Raw genomic sequence first — 17,559 nt, 5'->3', positions numbered from 1 at the left:
AAGAACACAAAAAATACAAGCCCAGCGGAGAAGGCAATGCATTAAGAGAAGTTGACTGGAAACCAAAAGTGGGAAATCTACAATGGGAAGTAACACTTCAGAACACTGTGTTCTTACACGAGATTGCATTACTCAGGTAAAAAAAAACTTACAGCAAGCAAATTAATGAGATGTGTGTTGAGGATGTGGTTTAAAAAATATTAACTTTCCTTATTATATCAATGATGACATTGTGACATGATGCAGGTTTTTGACATGTAAATAAAGGTTTGCCAATACCTTGTGGAAAAGACAGTAAGGCTTAGGGCTTTACTTCACCCTTGTCCCATTAAACTTCTTCAGGTCATTTGACAATTTCTGCATTTTTAAGCAGTAATGATGCCTTAAAAAAAAACTTAATCACTCGCCTTCCAAGGAGCTGTGCTCAATTTAATTAGGAGAGTAGACTAGACTAGACCTTCAACATTGCTGACAGCGATATGCAAATCAGGGATAAGCAACTCGGGGAATTACATCAATTTGGAACCTTCCAGACCAATGCAAATTCTCTTAACTGTGACAAATAAACCTCTTAAAATCATATCAATACAAGTCTATATCACAAAACAACCCAAAATTTAACGTGTTGGGATAGCAGCATAAAGTGATAGTAAACCAGGGACCGGCTCATATCTCTCCCGATTTTTATTTTCATTGATATCATCCATTTTGCATTAATTACACAAATTCAAGACCAAGATCTGGTGTCAGTTGTGGCTCAGTTCTTACCTTTTGAGTCAGGTGGCTCTTCAAGTCCCACTTTAGGACTGGAGCACAAAAATCAAGGCTGACATTCCCAGGGAGTGCTGCACTGTCCAATATGCCATCTTTCGGATGTTAAACCAAAGCCCGGTCCACCCCCTCAGATGGGCGTAAAAGATCCCATGGCACAATTTTTAAAAAGTATTGATCTCCTTGGTGTCCTGGCTATAATTTATCCCTCAACCAACATCACTAGATTACCTGGCCATTTACCACATTGCACACAGCAAGCTACCACAAGCAGAAAATTGGCTGCTCTGTTTCTTGCATTACAATAGCGACTATACTTCATTAGAACTTCTTTGGCTGTGAAGCGCTTTGGGATGCTGGATGCTATAGAAATGAAAGTCTTAAGCCACTTTGGTACAAAATTGACAAATCGGACTCAAAAAAGGGAACAAGGGCAATTAGTATGGAAACAGAAAATTCGATTCTGTAGGGAAGCTCTATGGTTGGATATTAACCACATTGTTGAAGCTGAGTAAAGCAAAGAGGAAAAGGTCTTTCCAAGCCTGTGCTATACCTGACTTCACTGATGACTCGTTTAAAAAAAAAAGTTCCACGGACCAATATGAACCTCTCCGACGGATTTTACACAATTTGGAAGCCAGGTTAGCAGCATTGACCAAAGTTTCAGGATGAGTTTTTTTTCCTGGAATTGCGCCTGCTCCCAAACTGTTCATTGATGTAATATTTTTCTCTTTGTAAAGGCCCATTCCATCTCACCGCTCGCCCCTTCACCCGTTGCTGTCCTCAATATCCACTCGCCTTCTTGCTAGTCTGTGTTGGTGCTCATCCTCCACATCAGCAGTAGTCCTAATCCCATGTGCCAAGTCACCTGTACAACAATCATCCAGCCGGTTCTGAAAAAGGTGGCACAGCTCTCTGCTTCACATCACTAACTCTGACAATGCATTGTTCTGCTTCACAGCACTAAGTTTCTTCTGCTCTCTACCCAAACCTATTTGATCAATGTCTCCCTTACCTAGCACCTTCCAATACTAGAACCCCATCAGTTACTAGCAACTCTGTCCCATCCCTTCATAATTTTTAAATACTTCTATTAAAATCACCCATTAATCTAATGGAAAGTGCACTTATTTCACCCCCCCCCCACTCCAACCCCAAGTCTTATTTCGTATTTCTCAAAGCACTCATAGCATATAACACTAAAACATCCTTGGAGATTGCCACTGTCCTGTCCAAAACACATCCAGATGGATTGCTATTACCATCCTGGTATCTAGAGTTGTATAATTTGGTGTGAATTTCCCCCAGTCATCCAAAACTGCCTCACCCTAATGAGCTGAATGGAAAGTGGATTGAGATGCAAGTTAAATTCTAATGTTTTTGCATCCAAACTGCGGGTTCAAAGGGTTAGGAACCCAAGACAGAATAAAACAAAGAAAAATGAAGAGATTGAAGATAAAGAAGAGGGGAAAAAAACAATTCCTGTAATAAGAGTTATATTTGGGTAGTGACTAATTAATTACATCCCCTAAAGCGACTCGCATCAGTCATTAATTAGGAAATACTTATGAAAAATGTATTTTTCCAATGTGTGATGTGTGTTATGTGTCAGGCCTATTTGAGTAATGTTCTTTAATAACAAGAAATTATGACTGCTGAATTACCCCTCAAAACTTTAACAGTCAGGGTCATTGGAAGTCAAATTACTGCAGTAGCCCTCGTCACAAAATCTCCTACAGATAGCGTTTGGAGAAAGCACCTATGTAGTGCAGAGCACTGCAAATGTGTAGGAACTTCACGAACAACTTACATAACATGCAAAGCAAGATTGGTCTTGCAGAGAACTTTGCTAGTTCTGCAAAAGGTGTAAAAATTCTAGAGGAAGAACTTTCTTTTCATCAAATTTTTGGGCTTCCATGGGGTGAAAGCTCCATTGTTTGGTCACCTCGAGGTCCTTCATAATGGGTTGTTTGTGACAATGGGTCCTGAAGCATTGGGCTCACCACCAGCTGAACAAGACCCACATAGATTTACTATATCTAGTCGTCTGGTATTCATATGATACCAATACGATGAGGTAATTGAGTCACTTATTCCCAACGGCACGACTACAAAATGAACCATCCACTTGTTGGAACCTCACTATTTTAACTTCCAGGCTTCAGTTAAATCTTGACGTGCTTTTGTAAAGGCGGACTCAGCACCGGACAGGCGTCCTCGTAATTGCTGTAGTGAACAAATGGCAAGTTTGGAATAGTCAGTTCCTGATGGCATGCAAGTAACTTGGACAATCTTAACTGGTCACACCGGGGTCTCTTTCAGGCAGTCCCTCGGGATCAAGGATGACTTGCTTCCACTCCGCTTCAACAGGTTCTCAGATGGCTGATGAGTCCAATGTACAATCTGCGGACTCTGCTATATTGGGGCAGGTGGTGCTTGGGAGGGTTGGGTAGATGAATTGTTTGGACTCTCCCTCCAACACTTTGAATTTGCCTCCGTGTTTTCCGAAAGTAGTCTCGCGACATGTTTGGTGCCTTCCCAAATGAACCTTCCCCATGTTGGCCAGACACAAGCCAGAGTGTCCCAGGGGTCATCAGGGATATTTGACTTCTTCAGGACTGCTTTGAGGTCATCCCCAAAACCTGGCTAGAAGATTGTTTTCTGCCAGCCAGCCAGAGTGTGCATAAATAGGTCTTTGCCCAATGGCAGGATGTGATGAGTGGAGTCCCACAGGGGTATGCTGGGCTCTCAACGTTTTACATCAAATGACTTAGTTGAGGGGAATGAAGGCATGGTAGCTAAATTTGCAGACGACACAAAGATAGGTAGGAAAGTATGTTGTAAAGACGTGAGAAGTTTGCAGACGGATATAGATAAGTGAGCGAGTGGGCAAAAATCATGTGGGAAAACGTGGAGCTGTTCATTTTGGCAGGAAGAATACAAAAGCAGAGTATTACTTAAACAGAAAACAACTGTAGAATTCCGAGGTGCAGAGGGATCTAGGTGCTCTCATGCATGAGTCACTAAACGTTAGTTTGCAGATACAGCATGTAATCAGGAAGGCCAATGGAATGCTATCCTTATTACGAGAGGAATTGAACATAAAAGTAAGGATGTTATGCTTCAGTTATACAGGCTATTGGTGAGACCACATCTTGAATAGAGTGCACAGTTTTGGTCTCCTTATTTAGAAGGAAAGATGCAACTATGTTGGAGGCAGTTCAGAGGAGGTTTACTAGATTGTTACCTGGAATGAGCAGGTTGTCTTATGAGGAAAGGTTGGACAGAGTGGGCTTGTTTCCACTGGAGTTTAGAAGAGTGAGGGGTGACTTGACTGAAGTATAGAAGATCCTGAACAGTCTTGACAAGGTGGACATGGAAAGGATGTTTCCTCTTGTGGGAGAGTCCAGAACTAGGGGCCACTGTTTTAAAATTAAGGGCCGCCCCTTAATAGGACAGAGATGAGAATTTTTTTCTTTCAGAGGGCTGTGCAACTTTGGAACACACTGGCTCGGAAGGTGGTGGAGTATGCGGGGTGGGGGGGTCATTAAATATCTTTAAGACGGAGGTGGATAGATTCTAGTTAGGCAAGGGGATCAAAGGGTATCGGGGTAGATGGGAATGTGGGACTTGAAACACAAACAGATCAGCCATGATCTTATTGAATGGGGGAGCAGGATCGTGGGGCCGAATGGCCTACTTCTGCTCCCATTTCGTATGTTTTCGCTCTCCTCCTGGGAGTCGCCTGTTGCAACAGAGTTCAGAGCAGAGCAGCTGCTTCAGGAGTCTGATTTCAGGCATACGGACGACATATCCTGCCCACTAGGGTAGGGATATAGCCCACAGTTTGGTCTTTCTAAAGTCGTACAATATCTAAAATATATGGTAAATGTCTAAATTGTCAATTTAACTCAATATGGAAAACTTTTAAAAAGTCATTTATGTCATCAACCCTGCTTCTCGAATAGACTATATATAATCCACACCTCTTAAATTTACATTGTTCAAGAGGTGATGAAATTTACATTGCTCAAGAGGTGATGAAACAGAAATAAAATGTATAGAAATGAAAAACTAATAAGCTTCTTCCAGATATTGTCCCTAGACTTGGTTATTTTGTTTATTCATCCTTTAGTCTCCATCTCAACTGAAGCAAGCTTACATCAGTACTGGAAAAAAAACATGTAATATCGCTCCTTTCTTATCACACCTCAAACTGCCTTACTTACAGTCAATTAACTTTTGAAGTCTTGCTATGTAAGCAAACACCCACAAACATGCAACCAGATTCCACAAATAACACTAAGATAAAAGCAAAAAAAACTGCGGATGCTGGAAATCCAAAACAAAAATAAAGGTAAAAATACCTGGAAAAACTCAGCAGGTTTAACTGTGTTCCTCTCCGCAGATGTTGGCAGACCTGCTGAGTTTTTCCAGGTATTTTTATTTTTGTTTTCCACAAATAACAAATAGCCAGTTTAACTGCCAAGAGATATTTAACATCCAAGATTGCAGGCAATGATATCCATGCAATAACAACTTAAACAATGTTGGCCTAGAATATCAATGGCCAACACTGAATGTTGTTCAGCTCTGGAGCGCAAATCATTAGCCATAAAAAAAACTTTGACTAAGAATGGAGGGTGAGCTAAGCTGGCATTATCATTGATTAAAAAAAAGTCAAACATTAAATGTGGCATTGGAGTGTTCTTTTGAAGGTTAGCAGGCTTGATAATGTGAGAGCTGAAGATAAAGTAGCAGTCCTATAATTATTTAGCTATTTTTAAACTGTGCGTGTTAATTAAATTCCCTTGTCTTTTCAAGATGGGGCCTATCTCTACCAAAGACTCAGTTGCCCCGGGAAACAATGTCCAATCAACTTGCTTTTAAGCGATTTGTGCTCTTCGAACCTCTTTTTAATTATCTTTCCCTCAAGTGCACTATTCCAACTCCATTAGTATATTTGATTACTGCAATCATGTGAGAATTTAACTTAAAAATAAATGGTAAACATGAATTAAAACTGAAAAGGCTCAGCAAGCCTATTACCGTCTGGGGGTGGGGGGTGGGGGGAAAGAGAGTGTTCATGAACTCTGTTTCTGTCTCTCTCCCGCCACAGATGCTGCCAGTCCTGTTGAACATTTTTAAACACTTTCTTGTTTTTATTTCAGATTGCCAACATTCGCAGTACTTTGCTTTGGTAAGTATAAACGTTCAACAAAACCAGAAACTGCTGCAAATGCACAAAGCGTTACTTAGTATCGGAAATAAATCTTATTTTTAGCATACTGAATGGGGCCCCTTCAACAAAAGGATAAATTCACCATCCTGATGGAGAACACTCCAAGAAGCTCGACACCATCCAGGGCAAAGCTGGCCACTTGTTTGGCACCCCATGCGCCACCTTCAACATCCGCTCCCTCCACCACTGACACACAGTGGCAGAGTGTGTACCATCTACAAGATTCACTGCAACAACTCACCAAGGTTCCTTTGACAGCACCTTTCAAACTCGCAACCTCTACCACCTAGAAAGGACGAGGGCAGCAGATGCATGGGAACACCGCCACCTGCGAGTTGCCCTCCGAGCCACTCACCATCCTGACTTGGAAATATATCGCCGTTCCTTCACTGTCGCTGGGTCAAAATCCTGGAACTCCCTTCCTAACAGCACTGTGGGTGTATGTACACCACATGGACTGCAGCGGTTCAAGAAGGCAGCTCACCACCACCTTCTCAAGGGCAATTAGAGACGGACAGTAAAAATATTGTCCTAGCCAGCAACACCCACATGCCATGAAAAAAATATTTGAACAATATCACAGAAAAGTGAACTTGTTTGTTTCATATACTGACTGACCCGTGTATTCTAGCATTTTGGGTTTTAAAATAAATAATCAGGATTTTGGGATTTTCTTTCCCCCTCTAATCATTTAATTTACGTTACTGAAATGTTTGCGCATTAGAACACAAGTCTGTCCCACTGTGTTGCACAATTGCCCTCGCATAGAACACAGTATTTTAATATCTAATCTATCCTGCATTGAGTTGCTCATGAACCTGGGTGAAATTTTCCATTGGTTGATGGTGACATGCGTGGGTGTCTCTCTTATAGAGAGGTGCAACTTCTATTTTCCCCAAATCATCCAATATTTCCCACTCGTGCATTTGACGAGGATGGACATGCTTGACTTTTGTCCTCTTCAAGCCTAGGCTTTAAAAAAAATTATACATTGAAATGGAAGATTGGAGAATGATAGAGGCCCATTGTGCATCATTGGGAACATTAGCATTTTTAAAAAATATGTCATGGGACAAGTAATCCAGAGACACTAGTTCAAATCCCACCACAGCAACTTGGAGGGAATGTAAATTCAGTTAATTAAATATAAAGCAGGTATCAGTAAGGTTGACCATTAAACTATCAGATTGCCTTAAAAACCCATCTGGTTCACTAATGTTCTTTAGGGAAGGAAACTGGACTTCCTTACCTGGGCTGGCCTCTACGAGGCTCCAGACCCACAGTGATATGGTTGACTCGTAGCTGCCCTCCAGAACAGGAACTGAACTAGATTAATCTATTCTGTTGTGAAGTCACCACCACCACCACCTTCAAGGGCAATAAATGTTGGCATTAACACCCACCTCCTGTGAATATATTTTATAAATTCTGTTTATTAATACCTGCCGCTTACCAACATTCACTTTAACAAGCAGAAAGGATAAAAAACACTTTTGCCAAATTCAAAACTGATCACAAGACAGAATTGGTGGTGGGGGCTGGGGACGCAGAGACACGTGGAGAGGATCATTACAAGAGGCTACTAAAGGAATATGTTTTCAGCCTTGCGAGGAAGCAATTAAAGAAAGGGATTTCAACAATTCTAATATTAACTGGGATAGAATTGGTGTAAAAAAGGTGAGAGGGCTCAGAATTCTTAAAATCCATTTAGGAGAATTTTTTTTAGCCAGTACACAGCAAGCTTAACATTAGAAGGGGCAGTTCTGCACTTTGTTTTAGGAAACAAAGTTCAGCTGGTGGAAGAGGCATCCGTTGAGGAGCTTTAGTCACAAGTGATAATGATACAGTTAGATTTACTTTAGTTATGGAAAAGGACAAGATAGACTTGGAGCAAAAAAAGTTAGCAAATCTGGCCTTTCTCCAATTGATAAGTAAATGCATGATTTAGCAAAAGTAGACTGGAAACAGTGACGTGAAGGTAAATCAGTGTCATAGTAGTGGGGGGCATTCAAGGAGGAGAGACAGAGGGTTCAAAACAAATGTGTTCCCACAAAGAAAGACAGTGGAATTCCCAAATCTAGAGCTTCTCGGATGTCACAGAGCAGGGCAAGACAGAAAAGGAAGTTTAAGTCTGATACAGAGAGGTCAATATTGCAGAAAGTCCAAAGGAGTATAGGAAGTGAGATTTGGATGGGGTGGGGGTGAAATTAAAAAGTCAGGAAAGCAGGGAGAGGGCACGAAAAAAATATTGATAAGTGAAATCAAAGTATATTTAATAAATACAAAAAGAAAAAAGAAAACCAAGGAAATTGTGCCCATTGGAGAACAAAACAGTAACTTGTGTGTTGAGATGGAGAACTTGGGCATGGTTCTGAAATATTTTGGATGGAATTTAATGTGGGTGGCAGGAGTCCTGACATCAAAAACAAAAACTGTTGGCACCCCAATCGATTGAACCACTGGGAACCCTGACGGAATAAAGTGCCCAATTGGCAGTGGGAATAGTGCCATCAGGTCTCCTGGCTTTTGAGGTGGATATCCTGTCCCCAAGAACTGCCAGTCGACAATAAACCAGCAGCTCTCCAGTACCATCAGCGCCACAGGGAGCAGTGGACTCTGCCGGTACTACAGGAGGCCAAGACAAAGATCGGCAATAGAGGCCCAAGAGTAAGTTGAGCAGGGTGGGTTTGCTGGGGCCAGATAGTGAGGTCCTAGCAAGGGAGGGGTTAGTACTTAGGGCAGGCAGGTGTGTTTACCCATGGACAGCCCAGGTATCTCCATTGGAGATGGGCTGCCCAAGCACCAAGGACTTCCCTGCCCCAAACCCTTACCAGGCCACAGATGTACCTGCCAAGATTTACCTAGCAAGTTACTCATATTGCCTGGGCCTTGCCCACCACTGGTAGAATGACCACTTAAGAGGCTCAGTTGGCTTCCAGGCGGGAATGCCATCCTTATGGCTTCCCGCCCTGGAGGGATTAAATCAGGAAGGCAATGGAGTCTCCGCCCTGCATCTTCCCGCACAATTAAACGAGCTCTCTCACCTCCCAGCCCAGCTCCAGTTGAGAATAAAATTCTGCCCTCTGTGTCCACCTTCACAAAAGGTGTGGTGGCGATCGGGGTGGGGGGCGGGCTGCAATGTAGACTTTGTAGTTAAGGAGAAATGTGAAATATGGGGTTGGAATAAACATGGAGAGAGGAAACATTAAAAGGGCTCAGTATCTTACATTCCAGGCCCAGATGTAATGTATGCCAGGCTGTTAAGAGAAGCAAGGTAGGAAATAACAGAGGCTGTAAACATTGTTTTCCAATTTACTCCGGTTGCAGGCCTAGTGCAGCAGGATAGCTAACATACCATTGTTTAAAAAATGGTGAAAAAAGATCAGCTGAGTAATGAGAGTCAAAACAGCGGTGGGAAAAGTATTGGAAAAAAATCCTGGTGGGACAGTGTTAATAGTCCTTTAGAAAGGTACAAATTAATCAATGAAGCATAGATATGTTAAAGGGAGGTTGTGTCTGATGAGCTTGATTAAATTTGTTGAGGAGATAGCGAGATGAGGGTTGTGCAGATTTTAGCAAAGCTTTTCAAAAGGTCCCAGGTGGCAGACTGGTCAAAATGTAAAAGCCCATGGGATCCCGGGGGAAATGACAAGTTCGATCCAAAATTGGCTCAGCGGTAGGAAGCACTGGGTAGTTAGTGCTCAGGTGTTTTTGTAACTGGAAGGCTACTTCCAGTGAGGTTCTCTAGGGCTCAGTACTGGGTCCCTTTTGTTTGTGGAGTATAATCAATCAGTGATTTTAGACTCAATTGTAGGGGGCACGATTAAAAATACTAAAATTGACCACTTGGTCGATAGTAAAGCAGAAAGTGGTAGACTGCAAGACGATATCAATAGGCTGGTCAGAAAAATCGTAAATGGAATTCAGTAGTCAGATACTGTATTTAGGAAGGGCAAATAAGGCAAGGAAATGCACAATAAATAGTAGGATTCTGAGAAGCATAGAAGAGCAAAGGGATCTTGGAGTTCACAGATCCCTAGAGGTAGCTGGGCAGAATGATGGTTAAGAACGGACGTAGAATACTTTCATTTAATCGGCTGGACATAGAAGAGCAGAAAGATCATGCTAGAACTGGACAAAACATTAGTTTTGAGGACCCTGTACAGTTCTGGTCACCAAATTACAGGAAGGATGTGGTCGCACTGGAGAGGGTACAGAGGAGATTTATGACACTGTTGCCAGAGCTGGAAAACTTCAGCTTTGAGGAAGGATTGGATAGGCTGGGATTGTTTCTCTGGACAGAGGAGGCGGAGGTGAGATTTAACTGAGGTGTATAAAATTATGAGGGATCTAGATAGAGTGGATGGGAAGACCCTATTTCCCTTGGCAGAGAGATCAATACCAAGAAGTCACATAGAATTAAAGCAATTTGTAGAAGGATTAGAGAAGACTCGAGGAAAAATATTTTCACTCATGAGGGTCTAGAGCTCTCTGCCTGAAAGGGTGATAGAGGCAGAAAACCTCACGCCATTTGAAAAAAAAACACTCGGATACGCACTTGCCGAAACTTACAAAGCTACAGACCAAGAGCTAGAAAATGAAATTAGACTGCACAGTTCTTTTTTGGCCAGTGCGGACACAATTGGCCAAATGGCCTTCTTCTGTGCCATAAATTTCTATGATTCTATGTTAATCCAGGGTGCCGGTGGCATAGCGGTATTGTCACTGACTAGTATTCCAGGGGACCCGGGTTCGAACTCATGGCAGATGGTGACATTTGAATTAAATTAAAAGTCTGATGATGACGACCATTGCTGACTATCGTAAAAACCCATCTGGTTCACTAATGCCCTTTAGGGAAAGGAATCAGCTGTCCTTACCTGGTCTGGCCTACATGTGACTCCAGACCCACAGCAATGTGGTTGACTCTTAACTGCCCTTGTTCAGAGGGCAGTTAGGGATGGGCAATAAAACCTAGCCAGTGACGCTCACATCCCATGAACGAAGGAAAAAAAAAAAAAATCTCCTTGATAAATCTAACTCTACAGCAAATCGACCGCTGGTGTTCTGTCCAGCAAAGTATCTGAATAACTAAATGCTACAGAATAAGAATTTGCTTGAAATTACTTATAGCTTCAGCAGAAGTATATTAAAGGATGTTCCCAATGGGAATTGGCCCTGTGAGGTTTCCAGTCCAAGGTTTTACCTTGAAAATAATCTCTTTTGCCCTTAAAAAATACAAAATTTGGATGAATTTGCAATACCTGTCTCATTCTTTGGGTTCACTGAAACTATATCAGTGCAGCGAGGCTAACGCATAAACTTGGCCCAGATCCTGAGTTAGAATCTGGTCTGACACTGGAGCAAAGTACAGTCTTTAGACAAGCCAGCCTCCCCCTACTTCAATGTTAACATCTGTCAGTGTCAGTGCCTAGCCGAACCTAGTTCACATCAATATTAACCTCCAGTGCATCATGAACGTCCAAGCAGACAAACGAGCGTGTGCTCGAGAGAGCTGGCGTTAAGAGGAACTTGTTTGAGGCAGTGCCATTCTGAAAGCTCACATATTTTGAACATGATACGAGCAGGAGGGGAGTGACACGAGTGGGAGGGGAGTGTTTGGAAAAAGAGGTAGTGCAAGGCAAAACAGCTGGAAAACGTGCACAAGACTGACCCAATAGGCATGGATGGATAATATCAGAATGTGGACTGGGATCTCTATGGGAGAGACAATGAGGGCAGTATAGGAGGAAGATACACAATGAGGAAGATTGTTCACAGTGTGGCCAGCCCTTGGATCAAGGACGGATGAAAGACAAGTGAAATTGTACCAAAGGGGTGGTGATAAAGCAAAAGTTTACTAATACCCTAATGTTTTTTTAGAAATTCATTCTTGGGACGTGAATGTCGCTGGCTAGACCAGCCTTTGTTGCCTATGCCTGATTGCCCTTGAAAAGGTGGTGGTGAGCTGCCTTCTCCACCACTACAGTCAATATGATGTAGGTACACCCACAGTGCTGTTACGGAAAGTGTTCCACGTTTTTGACACAGCAATAGCGATAGAGTTCCAAGTCAGAACTGGGTGGGTGATTTGGAGGCAGTGGTATTCTCATGCACCTGCTGCCAACTGTGCAAATCAAAAGACGGTCCTTATTAAGAAACAGAAACTTGACTCTAAAGCGATGCTAATAGGGGGCACGGGTTTCTGAAATCTACCGACCACACCCAATCTTTCAATATAGCTCATAATCTTCATCTACCAACAACCGAGGGCTGGGTTGCATTTCTGATTAAACCAAACACCAAATTTGAGTGACACTGCATAAAACCTGCTGCAATTACACCCAAGGGACAGATTAGGATCATAGAAAGAAGATGTTTATTCAAACGCACTAAAGAGCAATCGCATCCAGAACAGCGAGTTGAAGCTGTGGGGTAATGCAATGCACCCAACCAAGGGCTCGGTTTCAGTCAGGATCAACTGACCTTGATTATTGATTACCACAGCGACTCAATGCTACTTGGTAACACTAAAAGCAACACAAGGTTTTGCGATCTCAGAAACTGGATATGCAAAAAAAAAGATAAAATCCGATTAAGAATAGCAGAAACGGTGATATTTTGTTTCACGGGTTAAGTGCGAACAAAACCCTTGGGAGGAATTAACTCCCAGGATTGGGCATAATTTAAATCGTGAATTAGAGCCCAATATGTTAAAGCGGAAAACAAATCCCACAACTCAAGTTAGAGCTTTTTTGTCCCTATAAAAAGAATTAACACGAGTATAAAATAATTGATCTCAAATCTACACTTGCTAGCAACACTTTGCATCTATTCTATTGCTAATCTTTGTACTAGTGCCTGGCCGGGGGGGGAGAGAGACACCAACATTTCTCAATTAATATGAATTCTACTCACCCAAAAAGCGTCCTTAAAGCGCAGTCGAGTCATGGCGAATGGAGGGGGATAAGATGTGTAAGTCTCTGTGAAGTTTGATACTGCGATATTCTAAGACCTTCACTATTTGGATAATAATTCGGCGATGTATTTCCCCCCCCCTTTTTACCAACACAATGTTCAACGGGACTCAGTCACGCTGCTGCTATTCTCTTCACTCTTGTTGGTAGCAACTTGCCTGGAGAACAAGGAAGAGGGCTTTTGTTCACTCAAGTGATGTCAGAAGTAACCGCAATTAACACGTGAGAGATTTCTGCAACACACCAGAGACTTCAGAAACTGACGAAGCACAGCACGGGGCAATTTATTTCGGGATTCTCGGAGTGCAGGATGAGCAAAAAAAAATTAAACGTTTATTTTTTAAAAAGGTGTCAAGAGGAGGTAAGGTGTAAACAGCTGTCGCCACGGCTGAGGTGTGGAATTCGCCTCTAACTATGATTTCCTGTAGCGTAATGAGCACAGAGGCAGGTTTCAGTGACACATATGTGGAGGGCGATTCTATGGAGTTGCAGGTTGTCACATGCTTGTGATGAAAAGGATTTTAAAGATTCTTTTATGGGATGTGAGTGTCAGTGGCGAGGCCGGCATTTGTTGCCCATCCCTAATTGCCCTTGAACTGAGGGGCTTGCTAGGCCATTTCAGAGGGCAACCACATTGCTGTGGGTCTGGAGTCATATGTAGACCAGACCCGGTAAGGACGGCAGATTTCCCCCCCTAAAGGGACATTAGTGAACCAGATGGGTTTTTACAACAATCAATGATAGTTTCATGGTCACCATCACTGAGACTAGCTTTCAATTCCAGATTTTTTTATTCCTGGATGTTGAGTCGGAGGCTATATTCACAGTTCCAAAACACCCTTTATTAGCTATTTTCAGCAGTTTTATTTCTACGTCACTACCTATTTTGAGATCACAACTGGAGAAGGTCATATGCCCCATCCTAGCTCATCTGTCTAATAGCTTCTAAAGCTGACTTGGCATCTCAGAGTGGTTTGCACTAATTTAATTCTGCTTCTTGCCAGCTTGCATTTAAGGCAACCCATTCACCCTCCACCACGACCACACCACACCCAAAGATTTCCCCAGGATTCCACAGTTGTTGACCCCCTGACACCACCCCACCGCTAAAGCCCATTTTTGCTTTGATCGTTTAAAACCCACTCTAGGGACAATGGCAGGTTGGGAGGTTGACTGTCACACTGTAATGCAGGTGTCCTAAGGTGAGGTCAGGAACGATCGAAACCTCCCTTGCAGTAGAAGGGCAAAAGCTCGCTTGATCGTGATTTCCCAGTATGAATACAGACCACGAAAGCAGGGACTTCACAATCCTGACCTTTTGGGTTTTAAGCAGGAGGTGTCTGAAAAGTTACCACAGGGATAACTGGCTTGTGGTGGCCAAGTGTTCATAGCAGTGTCGGTTTTTGATTCTTCAAGGTCGACTCTCCCTATCATCGTGAAGCAGAATTCACCAAGCGTCGGATTGTTCACCCGTCACAGGGAATGTGAGCTGGGTTTAGACCATCGTGAGACAGGTTAGTTTTACCTTACTGATAATTGCGTTGCCACAGTAATAATCCTGCTCAGTACAAGAGGAACCACTTGGCTGGGCAGCCAATGGTGCGAAGTTACCATCTGTGGGATTATGGTTGAACATCTCTCAATCAAAATATTCCCTAAACAGAAGGAGGTTTTCCTCACGTTGTCACTCCTTTTGCCTCTAGTATCCTCTGGTTCTTGACTATTCCTAACCCCAGCCAGTGTCAAGCAGTTTTGACTTCAGCCCACTGTGTTATAGAACCATAGAATGGTTACAGCACAGGAGGCCATTTGGCCCATCATGTCTGTGCCAGCTCTCTGCAAATGTAACTCAGAGAGTCCCAATGCCCCGTCCTTTTTCCTGTAACCCTGCTGCTAATCAAATTCCCCTTTAAAAGTCATGATTGAATCTGCCTTCATCACACTTGCAGGCAGCGCATCCCAGATCCTAACTGCATTAGAAGGTCTTTCTTCATGTAGCCACTCCATTTATCTGGTGTCTTCTGCCAATGGGAATAATTTCTATCTACTCTACCTCAACGCCTCGTGATTTTGAATATCTCTATCAAATGTCCGCTTGACCCCCTTCTTCTCTAAGGTGAACAAGCCCAGCTTCTTCAATCTATCCATATAACTGAAGTCCTTCATCCCTGGAACCATTCACGCAAATATTTTTCTGCAGTCTCTCTAATGCCTTCAAATCCCTTCCTAAAGTGTGGTGCCCAGAGTTGGACACAATACTCCAGTTGAGGCCAAACCTGTCTTTTATAAAGGTTCACCATAACTTCCTTACTTTTGTACTCTATGCCTCTATTTATAAAGCCCAGGATTCCATATGCCTGTTTATGTGTTACTTGGATTTGAAGTTGCTTTCATGAAATTCTGGCCACCAGTACGAGGTATTCATCTTTCACTTTGCATCTGCGACAATATAACTGTCATTAAATGAAGTTAGAAAACTTGCAGTCAGTCTGTCGCAAAAGGTGGACTGTTGCCCTCGATGGCTGTACTGAAGATTGAGCCCAGTCATAATAGAACCTACAGCAGCTGCTATGTTTGATATTGGGGGTGGGATGTTGGTACTTTGTCTTCAATATTCAAAAGGAGAAACCACTTCATGTGGGTCTCCACCCCAAAGAGGATAACCCAAACCTAACAAATTGCCACTCTATCAACCTTCTCCCAAAGATCAGCAACATAATGGAAGGTGTCATCAATAATGACACCAAGCAACATCAACTCACCAATCCTCCCCCTCCTTCAGGTACCATGCCCTAAGAGGGCATTGGCAACCATGGACTGGTCCACGATTATGTTTGACAAAGTACTGCAGTAGTTTACTGTTGCTTGCAGCATGGCTGACCAGGAAACTCTCTCGCTCTTACTGCCTGCCATCAGGCATATTGGATTTACAGGCGATAACCAATCTGTGTGACCACATTATTCACACACCTACAATGGCCATAAAGTCCTGAAGTGGGACTTGAACCCAGAGTTTCTGGCTAAGAGGTAGGGTTGCTACCATTGCTCCACAAGACCTCTCTAACTCACCAATAACCTTTATAAATTACTGCCTAGGCCCTCAGCTGGAGTACTATGTCCAATTCTGAGCACCACGCTTTAGAAAGGGTGTCAAGACTTTGGAGAGAGTGCAAAGGAGATTTATTAGATTGATGAGGGGAGACTGGAGAAGCAAGCGTTATTCTCCTTGGAACGGAATGGTTTAAGGGGAGATTTAATTGAAATGTGTAAAATTATGAGGAATTTTGATAATGCTAGATAGAGAGAAATTGTTTCCACTGGCAAAAGGGTTGGTAATCCGAGGACACAGATTTAAGATGATTGGCAAATGATCAAAGGGGAGATGAGGAGACATTTTTTTCTTTCAAGGGTTGTGGGCATCGCTGGCTGGGCCAGTGTTTGTTCTCCATCCCTAATTGCCCTTGAGAAGTTGGTGATGAGCTGCCTTCTTGAGCCACTGCAGTCCCTGTGGTGTAGGTACATCCACAGTGCTGTTAGGAAGGGAGTTCCACGATTTTGACCCAGTGACAGTGGAGGAACGGGAATGTAGTTCTAAGTCAGGATAGTGTGTGGCTTGAAGGGAAACTTGCAGAGGGTGGTATACCCATGCGTCTGCTGCCCTGGTTCTTCTGGGTGGTAGAGGTTGCAAGTTTGGAAGGTTCAGAATTAAATGAGTTTCCTTATGTTTGATGTTGGTCATTGCCCAGCACTTGTGTGGCGTGAATGTTACTTGTCACTTATCAGCAAAACCTGAATGCTGTCCAGGGCTGCTGCAAATGGACATGGACTTCTTCAGTATCTGAGGAGTCGCGAATGGTATTGAACATTGTGCAATCATCAGTGAACATGTCGGAGATTAATCACACCGAGGCATCATTAATACATAGAAACCCCATTTATTACTTATGCACAAGGGAGAACAATACAACGAGAGCTATTGTACCGTCTCAAAGCCGAATACACAAACACTTGCTTAAAAACATTTTACAACCAATCAGTAAATTTTGCACATCTCAATCTGTTTATTTGCATACGTTAACTGACCAATCCATGTTTTAGTTAATTTCCATTCCCACCACAACAGATGTGGTGCCTACGCACTTGGTTATCACAACTTTGATTACATTCGGCCTGAGAAACAACAACATGGAATGTCTCAGGGCTCATCCTACAACAGTGGTCAGACAAGATGGTATTGTTCTTCAAGGTTACAGTATTTTTCTCTTAGGCCTAAGCATTTAATTTGATTTCTCCATTAACCCTTTTAGTACTATGTGGATTCCCTATTTGCCTAGGCCACCACACTTCCCCCCTTTTGTCCTACAAGGACAATCCACCACCCTTAGTCAAGTTCTATGTATCCGAGCCGCCGGGCTTCATCCTCAGAGGGGTCTTGATCCCTGAGGAGAGGGAGGGAATAGATAGCTGGTTTGAATCAGCAAGGTAGGCACAGGAACCCAATGGCAGCTCACCCACCCGAGTGCTACCCTTGGTATAATTTCTCCTGACACATAGCCAGGCCTCCCCCTT

At 42.9% G+C, this 17,559-nt stretch overlaps 1 protein-coding gene across 5 annotated transcripts in view; it reads right to left on the bottom strand.

Annotated features, from left to right (window-relative positions):
- The window catches only part of pstpip1a (proline-serine-threonine phosphatase interacting protein 1a), a 74,013-nt gene extending 60,866 nt beyond the window's left edge, over nt 1-13,147 (bottom strand). For all 5 annotated transcript variants that reach the window (XM_078532319.1, XM_078532320.1, XM_078532321.1 and 2 more), the window contains exon 1: nt 12,932-13,147. In XM_078532319.1, the coding sequence (XP_078388445.1) occupies nt 12,932-12,964 (33 nt within the window). In that variant the 5' untranslated portion in view covers nt 12,965-13,147. The remainder of the gene's footprint in view (nt 1-12,931) is intronic.
- Between the last annotated feature and the right edge of the window lie 4,412 nt (nt 13,148-17,559).

The sequence above is a fragment of the Cetorhinus maximus genome, chromosome 30 (genome assembly GCF_964194155.1).
Source record: "Cetorhinus maximus chromosome 30, sCetMax3.hap1.1, whole genome shotgun sequence".
NCBI classification, from domain to species: Eukaryota; Metazoa; Chordata; class Chondrichthyes; order Lamniformes; family Cetorhinidae; genus Cetorhinus; species Cetorhinus maximus.
The sequence above is the reverse complement of the archived record's forward strand: the minus strand, read 5'-3'. Positions and strand labels throughout refer to the sequence as shown.